General features: G+C 44.5%; 1 protein-coding gene across 1 annotated transcript; it reads right to left on the bottom strand.

The window, feature by feature from the left end:
- Positions 1–4,233: 4,233 nt before the first annotated feature.
- Positions 4,234–11,016, bottom strand: zgc:77752 (uncharacterized protein LOC393862 homolog). The gene is made up of 11 exons (XM_039000384.1): positions 10,841–11,016; positions 10,611–10,691; positions 10,393–10,511; positions 10,106–10,243; positions 9,684–9,955; positions 7,874–8,176; positions 5,218–5,334; positions 4,860–4,961; positions 4,687–4,767; positions 4,458–4,568; positions 4,234–4,374 (listed from the first exon to the last, which is right to left on the bottom strand). Exons 1-11 carry the CDS (start codon positions 11,014–11,016, stop codon positions 4,234–4,236), a joined length of 1,641 nt encoding a protein of 546 aa, XP_038856312.1.
- Between the last annotated feature and the right edge of the window lie 867 nt (positions 11,017–11,883).

Genomic DNA, 11,883 nt, shown 5'->3' with positions numbered 1-11,883 from the left:
TATAGCCTACCACCATCGCACGTTCGCTTTTCTTTCAAACTACCTGTGAGTTCTATTGGCTGCTGCACTTTACATTAAAAAACCAAGAGCTTGCATCCCTCTTCGAATTGTCTGTTGGTATAAGAAATGAAAAAAATATATATAATTCCAGCTAGCTTTTCTAGCCTAGATTTTCTGACATGGGACTCCAAGAGCTAAGGAGTGTTTCTTTTTAGGAGAAAGGCCAGGTGCTTGCATATTGCGCAAGAGACAGAGGCTAGTTAGAAGTTTATTATGCAGAACCTATCATTCATTAGCTAAATTAGCTAAATATAAGGCTAATACTGCACTGAATCATTACCTGAAAGAGGTAGGCTACATCTATATATATATACAGTACCAGTTAAAAGTTTGGACACAGCTACTCATTCAAGGGTTTTTCTTTATTTTTACTATTTTCTACATTGTAGAATAATAGTGAAGACATCAAAACTATGAAAGAATACATGTGGAATCATGAAGTAACAAAAAAGTTGTTAAACAAATCCAAATACATTATATTTGAGATTCTTAAAAGTAGCCACCCTTTGCCTTGATGACAGCTTTGCACACTCTTGGCATTCTCTCAACCAGCTTCATGAGGTAGTCATCTGGAATGCATTTCAATTAACAGGTGTGCCTTGCTAAAAGTTAATTTGTGGAATTTCTTTTCTCCTTAATGCGTTTGAGCCAATCAATTGTGTTGTGACAAGGTAGGGGTGGTATACAGAAGATAGCCCTATTTGGTAAAAGACCAAGTCCATATTATGGCAAGAACAGCTCAAATAAGCAGAGAGAAATGACAGTACATCATTATTTTAAGTCATGAAGGTCAGTCAATACGGAACATTTCAAGAACTTTGAACGTTTCTTCAAGTGCAGTCGCAAAAACCATCAAGCGCTATGATGAAACTGGCTCTCATGAGGACCGCCACAGGAAAGGAAGACCCAGAGTTACCTCTGCTGCAGAGGATAAATTCATTAGAGTTACCAGCCTCAGAAATTGCAGCCTGTAAGAAGAGACTTGCTTGGGCCAAGAAACACGAGCAATGGACATAAAGCCTATTCCCCCTCAGGAGACTGAAAAGATTTGTCATGGGTCCTCGGATCCTCAAAAGGTACTACAGCTGCAACATCGAGAGCATCCTGACTGGTTGCATCACTGCCTGGTATGGCAACTGCTTGGTATCTGACCATAAGGCGCTACAGAGGGTAGTGCGTACGGCCCAGCACATCACTGGGGCCAAGCTTCCTGAAATCCAGAACATATATACTAAATTGTCAAAGACTCCAGTCACCCTAGTCATAGACTGTTCTCTCTGCTACCGCACGGCAAGTGGTACCGGAGCGCCAAGTCTAAGATGAAAAGGCTTCTTAACAGCTTCTACCCCAAAGCCATAAGACTGCTGAACAATTAATCAAATGGCCACCCGGACTATTTACATTGATCCCCACCCCCTTCTGTTTTTACACTGCTGCTGCTCGCTGTTTATTATCTATGCATAGTCACTTTACAAATTACCTCGACTAACCTGTACCCCTGCACATTGACTTTGTACCGGTACCCCCTGTATATAGCCTCGTTATTGTTATGTAATTGTCTTGTGTTACTTGTTTTATAATTTTAGTTTGTTTATTTAGTAAATTTATTCTTAACTCTATTTCTTGAACTGCATTGCTGGTTACGTGACAAATTACAATAAAAGAATTAGAGAGAGCATACTTAAATTCACACAGGACAACGAATAAGACAGGAGAAATACTCCAGATATAACAGACTGACCCTAGCCCCCCGACACATAAACTACTGCAGCATAAATACTGGAGGCTGAGACAGGAGGGGTCGGGAGACACTGTTGCCCCGTCTGACAATGCCCCCGGACAGGGCCAAACAGGCAGGATATAACCCCACCCACTTTGCCAAAGCACAGCCCCCACACCACTAGAGGGATATCTTCAACCACCAACTTACCATCCTGAGACAAGGCCGAGTATAGCCCACAAAGATCTCCGCCATGGCACAACCCAAGGGGGGGCGCCAACCCGGACAGGAAGATCAAGTCCAGGTACTCACACGCACCAACGGGGGGGGGGTACTGTCACGGATCCCTTTGGATCTTTCATTGCACTCATCTGGCCCTTATTCCCACTGATTGTGTTTGTATATATGTGCCCTTTGTTCACCATGGTGCTGTCTATTATTGTTACAATGTCCATTGGTGCGTGTGAGTACCTGTGCTGTGTGTTTTGGGCTTTCGTGCCCTTGTGGATTGCGCAGATGGTTATGGGTCTCGTCCCATGTGATAATCATTGTGCGCTAGTGTTATTTATTCGAGGTACTCCTCACTCTTTTGTTTGGGTTTCAACCCTGTGTTTTGTTACGTGTTTGTTTGGTCTTTGTCCCCGTGCCTTCACACGGCATGCCGTAATTTGGGGCTTAGTAAAAAAAAATATTACGCATTCCTGCGCCTGTCTCCCAAATCTCTTCATACCATCGTGACAATACGTAACTTCAAAGATTTTATTGAGTTATTGTTCATGTAAGGAAATCAATCAATTTAAATAAATGTATTAGGCCTTAATCGATGGATTTCACAGGAATACAGATATGTATCTGTTGGTCACAGATACCTTTAAAAAAAGAAGGTAGGGGCGTGGATCAGAAAACCAGCCACAGTATCTGGTGTGACCACCATTTGCCTCATGACGATACAGTCTGTATCTGGTGTGCAGCGCGACACATCTCCTTCGCATAGAGTTGATCAGGCTGTTGATTGTGGCCTGTGGGATGTTGTCCCACTCTTCTCCAATGGCTGTGCGAAGTTGCTGGATATTGGCGGGAACTGGAACACGCTGTCATACACGTCGATCCAGAGCATCCTAAACATGTTCAATGGGTGACATATCTGGTGAGTATGCAGGACATGGGAGAACTGGGACATTTTCAGCTTCCAGGAATTGTGTACAGATCCTTGCGACATGCATAATCATGCTAAAACATGAGAGGATGGCGGTGGATGAATGGAATGACAATGGGCCTCAGGATCTCATCAAAGTATCTCTGGATTCAAATTGCCATTGGGAAAATGCAATTGTTTTCATTTTCCGTAGCTTATGCATGCCCATACCATAACCCCTACGCCACAATGGAGCACTCTGTTCACAATGTTGACATCAGCAAACCGCTCGCCCACACGACGCCATACAAATTCTTCCGTGAAGAGCACACTTCTCTAGCGTGCCAGTGGCCATTGAAGCTGAGCATTTGCCCACTGAAGTCAATTATGATGCCAAACTGCAGTCAGGTCAAGACCCTGGACAACGAGCATGCAGATGAGCTTCCCTGAGACCATTTCTGACAGTTTGTGCAGAAATTCTTCAGTTGTACAAACCCACAGTTTTATCAGCTGTCTGGGTGGCTGGTCTCAGACGATCCTGCAGATGAAGAGGCCGGATGTGGAAGTCCTGGGCTGGCGTGGTTACACATGGTCTGCAGTTGTGAGGTCTGGTTGGACGTACTGCCAAATTCTCTAAAATGACGTGGCTTATTGTAGAGAAATGATTATTCATCTCTCTGGAAACAGCTCTGGTGGACATTCTTGCAGTCAGCATGCCAATTGCACACTCCCTCAAAACCCTTCGACATCTGTGGAATTGTGTTGTGTAACAAAACTGCACATTTTAGGGTGGCCTTTTGTTGTCCCCAGCACAAGGTGCACCTGTGTAATGATTTAGATGTTTAATCAGCTTCTTGATATGCCATCTGTCATGTGGATGGATTATTTTGGCAAATGAGAAATGCTCACTAACAGGAATGTAAACAAATTTGTTCACAAAATTTGAGAGAAACAAGCATATGGAACATTTCTGGGATCTTTTATTTCAGCTCATGAAATATGGGACCAACACTTTACATGTTGCATTTATATTTTTGTTCAGTGTGTATGTAAGATTTTAACAATAATACACGCCGGGATGAGGTCAATGGTACAAATATTTGTATTGTGTAATGTGCAGAGAGAATATATTCCAATATCAGGATCATGGCCATGCTTCATAGAATCTACACCCATCCAAGCACCACTAAAACAGTAAGGAGCTTACTGCACCTAGTCATAGAAAAGAAAACACTAGAAATTGAACAAATATTTGACCCTTCATAGAAAGGGTTATGAAGTTAAGTTTGTACAACCAATTAACCCATCAACCAATCAATCAATTGTTTCCTCTTCTTGAGCAGGTGTTTGTGTAGTCTGAGGTCTGTGTGAGGGAGTTATGGTTATGGAGTGTTTGTCTGATGCTGGACTTGAGGATTCTCATCAGGACTTTATAGCTCTCCATCTCCTCCTGAGGGTGCTATTGAAAACAGAGAGCAATAGTTAGACATCAATTTGAACTATGACTGCCACACACACTCACGCACACACCCACAGACTCACCCTGGTGAGTGCTTGTATCAGGCGTCGTAGCACAGCCTCCTCTCTCTGAGGACACAGACTGGTCACCTGACCCACACAACCCAGCAAACAGGACATGGTGTGGCGCTGGGGCTGCTGGGACAACATGCACACACACACACATACACAATAGTTGCTGAGGAGGTTGAAGACCCCGAAGTAAGCCATGACATGGTTAAACATGTATCAATGGTCTGACTGGGTCTCTCACCTTCGTTAACACACTGAGATGGTTCACGTGTTGAGATACTGAGGTCAACCTCTCTATGTCATCTGCACTCAGAACAGGCTCCTGGAGAGAGATAAAAAGAGAGTATAAAAAGCAGGAGAGTGTAAGAGAGTGAGAGTATAAAGGGAGAGAGATCTTTATCTGAGCCCTCTGACCTTGAGTTTCTCCAGCCAGGTCCACAATAGACAGCTGAGTACGTGCGGATCAGACTCTGTGACCAGTAGAGCCCAGGCACACTCACTGCTGTTCAGCTCCTCCTGTCAGTCAACACAGAAAGAACAGAGTGCAGTCAGGATTCCGGTTACTGGTAGGCAGCCCATGACAGATTAAGGTATCCCATTCCAATATGTTGTAATCATAGTTATGGTAAATTCCATTTCATTTAAGTCAATTCAGGAGGGCCCAAATCTTGAGATCCGCAGAATAAGCTTCAATGGCTTTAGTAGCTTAGTAACTTCCAGACAGTCTACACTACACCTCAGCTTGTGATAACCTGCTGTAACAGTTTATTACCTGTAGCAGTGCTGTCCTCTGTAGAACAGACTCTCCAGGGGGGTTTAGATCTGCCATCTCCTTGGCAACTGCCCGAGCCACTGAGGCCTGTCCGGACTTACGCTGGTTTTTACGTACCTTCAAAGCACAGGAAATAGTGTATTAAGAAATGTGCTTTATATTAAAAAGAGACACTTTTACTAGTATGCCCCCAGTAACACAGTCTGATACTCACCTCAATGTAAGAGTTGAATTTGTGAAACGCTGGCGCCCTCTTGGCAGTGCACTTTAAACTCTTCGAAGAACAGTTACTGTTGGTTGCCCCACTGCCTGCTGGGAGGTTGAGTCTTTGTGAGTCCTCAGGACTGGAACAGAGGCCAGCTGTAGGGGTGGGTAGGACTGGACTCATAGGTCTCAAGTCAGGTCTAATCTGCTCTAACCCAGGCCAGTCTCCCTTACTCCTATCTAGTACAGTACAGTATGAGCCCAACTCAAGATCCTGGAAGAAAATAAAGCAATGTGGTTAATTTCAAGGCTCTGAATGTTGCCAGTACCAATGCAGATTTTTCTAAACTAATGTTCAAGAATGTACCACCTGTAACCAGTAATGCCGGGGATACACTACTCAATTTCGCCACGAATTCGCTTTTGCCGAAACAAATTGTATTGAAATCCTTTGAACTTGGGCTATGATCAGTACGTCAGGACTCACATAGTTTGAGTGGGTGACACGAGCCTACCAGACAAGCTAAATTACTGCAACACTGAACCATGCATGAGAGCATCAGCTGTTCCGGACGACTGTGTGATCACGCTCTCCATAGCTGATGTGAATAAGACCTTTAAACAGGTCAACATTCACAAGGCCACAGGGCCAGACGGATTACCAGAACGTGTACTTCAAACATGCGCTGACCAACTGGCAAGTGTCTTCACTGACATTTTCAACCTGTCCCTGACTGAGTCTGTAGTACCAACATGTTTCAAGCAGACCACCATATTCTGCGTGCCCAAGAACACTAAGGTAACCTGCCTATATGACTACCGGCCCATAGCACTCACGTCTGTAGCCATGAAGTGCTTTGAAAGGCTGGTCATGGCTCACATCAACACCATTATCCCAGAAACCCTAGACCCACTTTAATTTGCATACCGCCTCAACATATCGCCCCTGTTCACTCATGACTGCATAGCCAGGCACGATTCTAACACCATCATTAAGTTTGCCGATGACACAACAGTGGTAGGCCCGACAACGATGAGACAGCCTATAGGGAGGAGACCTGGCCATGTGGTGCCAGGATAACAACCTCTCCTTCAATGTGATCAAGACAAAGGAGATGATTGTGGACTACAGGAAAAGGAGGACCGAGCACACCCCCATTCTCATCAATGGGGCTGTAGTGGAGCAGGTTGAGAGCTTCAAGTTCCTTGGTGTCCATATCACCAACAAACTATCATGGTCCAAACACACCAAGACAGTCGTGAAGAGGGCACAGACAAAGCCTATTCCCCCACAGGAGACTGAAAAGATTTGGCATGGGTCCTCAGATCCTCAAAAGGTTCTACAGCTGCACCATGGAGAGCATCCTGACTGGTTGCATCACTGCCTGGTATGGCAACTGCTCAGCCTCTGACCGCAAGGCACTACAGAGGGTAGTGCGTACGGCCCAGTACACACTGGGGTCAGCTTCCTGCCATCCTGGACCTCTATATCAGGCGGTATCAGAGGAAGGCCCTAAAAATAGCTGAAGACTCCAATCATCCTAGTCATAGACTGTGCTTTCTTCTACCTCATGGCAAGTGGTACCGGAGCGCCTAGTCTAGGTCCAAAAGGCTTCTTAACAGCTTCTACCCCCAAGCCATAAGACTCCTGAACAGCTAATCGAATGGCTACCCAGACTATTTGCATTGTCCACCCCCCCCCCCCCCCCCCCTCTTTTATTCTGCTGCTACTCTCTGTTTATTATCTATGCATAGTCACTTTAACTCTACCTATATGTACATATTACCTCAATTACCTCGACTAACCGATGCCCCCGCACATTGACTCTGTACCTGTACCCCCTGTATATCGCCTCGCTATTGTTATTTTACTGCTGCTCTTTATTTATTATTATTATTATTTTTATTTTTTTACTTATCTATTTTTTACTTAACACTTATTTTTCTCAAAACAGCATTGTTGGTTAAGGGCTTGTACACCTGTTGTGTTCGGCATGTGTGACAAATACAATTTGATTTGATTTGATGTGACTGAGATGATGGACAGGTTTGTGGAGCTGTGGAGAGAACACAGCTGCCTTTTCAATATTAAATGGTTTATATTACTTCCAATTCCCTCTGTAGAATAGAAAGTGCCCACAGCTGCCCAACCATTTGCGGGTCTATATTCTGCGCATCCATCTCTTTTTTTTATGTTTCTTCACAAAATAATGTGCACATTAATAAAGTAGCTTGCTGTTTGCATGTCTGTATTTTTTTCCTACGACAACCGAGAAACGTGGGGCAGGGTGAACTAGGAAATCATCCTGTAATGTGAGCACCCACGTCCAGGGGTCGAGGATGGACGGAATGAAAGATTTGGGACAAGGAAATCGGAAAATGTGAACACGTCCAAGTTGTTCAGATTTTAGAAGACGTGTATGCCCAGTCTAACCCTGATGTTAACCCTTACCTGTTTTACAGTGATCTTGCTGAGGTCTGAGTCACTGTAGCTGCGTTTATCCAGCAGTACCTGTCTCTTCCTCTCCAGAAACCCCTCTGGTTCATCCCAGGAGGACACAGACCCTGACCCTCCCCAGGACCCCCTATGGACCTCACGGTGCAGGGGCAGGTACTGCTTGGCCACCAGGGTCTCCCTCACAGCCCTGCCAAGGGCCCGCAGTTCGGCCCTTCTCTCCAGCTCAGCATGCACCTCCGGAGAGGCAGGCAGGCCCAAGGCCAGGGCAGTAAGACGGCCACACAGCAGGTACACCACCTAGATGATGATCATCATGAAAACAGATAGCTTTTAGAAACAGATACAGGATCCCATAGGATACTGGAGAGAGTGGAAGATGGAGAGAGAGAGCATTCTTTCTAGTATTCTTTCTAACAATGATGTCTACTAATATTTCAGGATGTTGTGTATCCCTGGGGGGAAAAAATTCAGAATTCATGTAAACATTACAGGTTTTGAAAATATAGCTTGTCCCCCCCAAAAAGTTGAGCTGCGGGACAGGGTAAATTAAGCCGCCTACAAATTTCTGTACTGAATGAGATATTAACACTACCTTTTTATCTTTATATTCAACACAATCACAAACGCTTTTTGTCTTTTAATAATTTTAAGCATCTTTTAACACAGGCGTAACACCCAACAAACACTACTTTAGGCCCAGCCCTATTGTTAACTCATATCCCAGCTATAATGCCTTGCATTATGCCTGGGAAGAAAACACTTACATTTGCCATTGGCTCATCTTACCCCAAGGCAGGCATTTTTAATATATTAAACCCACACAGCTACAATGATATACTTTCATGCTAGGTTTAGGACCTCATATCTAACTCTACATGGAACCCAGACCCTAGGAGTGGAGCAGGTCCCCACATGTCAAACCTCACTAGTTTGGATGACTGTGGGAGTGCTCCTAACAGTAATGTCCCACCCACCATCAGCCAGTGCCTAATGACAGTGACCATCGAAACTATGGATGAAAACTAAATACAGGCACAGACTGTGTGGAAGATTATTTAAGACTGAGACTCTCTCCAATACAACCCAACATTGCAGAGTTATGTGCATCCTTTCAAGCACACCCTTCTCATTAATCTGTGGTGAGTTATTCACAATTTTTGATGAACAAATAAGGTTTTAAGATGGCTAAATAAAGAGCAAAATTATTGATTATTATTATATTATTTGTGCTCTTTGTCACTTCCCACGAGCCGGGTTGTGACAAAAACTCACACTCATTCTTATGTTTAATAAATGTATCGTATAGTGTGTGTGTGACAGGCTTACAATGATGGTAAAAAACAACATTTGAGAGTGTGCTGACCCTGGTGCTAGAGGGGGTATGCAGCTGGAGGTTGAATGTTTGAAGGGGTACAGGACGATAAAACGTTTGGGAACCACTGCTCTAACACAATGAATTCATTTGACTTGATGAAAATCCTTTTTTTTACCCAACTTGCTTTCCACTTTTTCCATGTGGTTTCTTCCTTCACAGACTCCATGAAATAAGGACTTCTTGCTCAATTTTGTAAAATGATTCATTTTGTATATGGTTTCCTAGAAGCAAGGTTTGGCTCAACTTACCCCACTCTCCCCTACATGACAACTTACCCCACTCTCCCCTACTTGACAACTTACCCCACTCTACCCTACATGACAACTTACCCTACTCTCCCCTATTCAACAACTTACCCCACTCTACCCTACATTACTTATTACCTAAAAGAAAGATAGTGTTGCCAAAATAATTATACAAAAAAGACACCTTGGGAGTGTGCCTGAGGGTGCGGGCCTCCTGGCCATGGAGGAGGAGGGCCTGACGGTGCAGGTACTGCAGCAGGGTGAACTGGGCCCCGTGGCGCAGGCTGAAGTCAGGGTACTGGGCCAGCTGAGGGCCCAGAAGACGAGCAAAGTCAAACACCAGGCTGATCTGGTCCCTGGTCTGGATGGAACAGGGACGTTTGATACGCACGTAGTGGACCGCCTCACTGGGGCTCACACGCAGAGTGTAGACCAGGTAGCAGGCTATCAGGACACCTGTCAACAATGACAGGAGGTGTGCCCATTTTTGCAGGATCGTTTATGGACAATATGTTTCTGATTTCAGTCAATGTATATTCTAAATTAAGTGAACAATAAAGACAATTGATGTACTGAGAACCGTATTCTCCAAAAATATACACACACCTGTCCTCCCCAAGCCTGCGTGACAGTGCACCGCCACCTTCCCTTCTTTCACAGCGAAGGCTAACACCTTTACTCCATCCATCATCCCCACGAGAGACGACACACCGAAGTCCGGCATGCCAAAGTTGAAGAAGAAGACTGCACCACAAGCACACACACACACACACACACACACACAGAAGGAAAGACAAGAACACATATTTAATTTACGAAAGGCCACAGAGACAATCCTAAAGTAAAGTGTGTGTTGTAGATATACTCTAGGTATAAATACAGTATAGTCTTACTATTATTCTCCATAAAGGTTTGTGGGGAGTAAGTGAATCCAGTGTCTGGCTCCAGTGGAGGGCCACAGTGAGCATGCTCCCCAGGCAACTGCATGTTGATGATGGACTTGATGTTCAGCCTGGTCAGAGAGAACAGGATCAGTTAGAGGAGAAAGAGGGTGGACACGCGAACACACGTCGGCAGACATGCAGGCATGCACATATACATGACTATTTACCGTTGGAACTGCTCTATGATGTTGTATTTCTTGATGAGGTGAGAAGAGGGTCGTGCCATGGCCACAATGTCATCAGTCACCCTGCGAACAGAACAGAAGTGAATATAGAACTTCCAATCATCACTCCCTTCCCATGCAGATCTCTCCCTCCCCACCTCTTTCTCTTCTGTATCTCTTTCCCTCCTTCCCTCCTTCCTTCCTTCCCTCTCTCTCCCCCTCAACCCCCTCACCAGTGTGAGAAGAGTCCCTGTACAGCTTGTTGGCTGGGCCTCCAGCAGGCTGGTCCTTCATAGCGGCAGTCCCATCCTCCGCAGGCCAGTAGGCAAATGATCTTGGGTGGGATGGCCTTCACCAGATTCTCTCTGGCCTGGGAGTAGGCTGGGCGAGGCACCGGCACCGTGGGCATAGTGGATAGTATGTACCGTAGTGGGGGTTGTTCACAGAGTCAGTTTAAACCTTAGAACTGAAGTCAATTGTTGAACCCTATGGAGGACAAGCTAGCTCCTTGGTCCAGTGGACAATATTATATGATGAAGTGCAGGGTTATAGTGTGTAGTGTACTGTGGTGGCTGGCCTTATGCAGACACCTGAAGTCATTTGTTGACTTCTAGAGGGACAAGATAGCCTCTTGGTCCAGTGGGAGGGGAGAAACAGGTGCAGTGCAAGTACCAGGAGTAGTTCACAGACTTAGCTCAGCCTCATGCAGAGATGTAAAGTCAATATGCCCTCAAGAACAATAAGTTGGTTAATTTGGAAGTATCCTACTGTACATACAGTATGCAGGTGGCTAGGTCTAAAGTTACTGACAGAGTTCTGTAGGGTTACAGAACTGGTGAACTTCACCTACGGGACTGTGTGGTAAATGAAGAGTCCAGTAGCTGGTACAATTGGAAAAGTAAAGAAAATATAGTCAATAAATGTTGCAGATATGTCTCTCTATCACAGTATTATAAACATTCTAGTGACTAGATTGACCAGCATCGTACCAAGACAGTTGATTGCTTAAAACCCTTTAACTGTATCTTGTTTAAAACATATTTAACCTTAAATTCCTATTACTAAAAACTCAAATAAGAACTTCCGATATTTTTTATTTATTTTTACACTATGATTCTTGAAAATCCAATATCTTGAAAACTTGACTGCTGACATTCAAAATATTTTGCGACTGTATCAACAGGTGGACTGTTTTTTTTTAATCAAAAAGATAGTTTGAGTGGAGTGCCCCTTTAAGTCTGAATATTGATTAATTGACCCAATGGGTCGTACAATG

Source organism: Salvelinus namaycush, chromosome 9, assembly GCF_016432855.1.
Source record: "Salvelinus namaycush isolate Seneca chromosome 9, SaNama_1.0, whole genome shotgun sequence".
Taxonomy (NCBI): Eukaryota; Metazoa; Chordata; class Actinopteri; order Salmoniformes; family Salmonidae; genus Salvelinus; species Salvelinus namaycush.
This window is presented reverse-complemented; position numbering and strand designations above follow the sequence as displayed.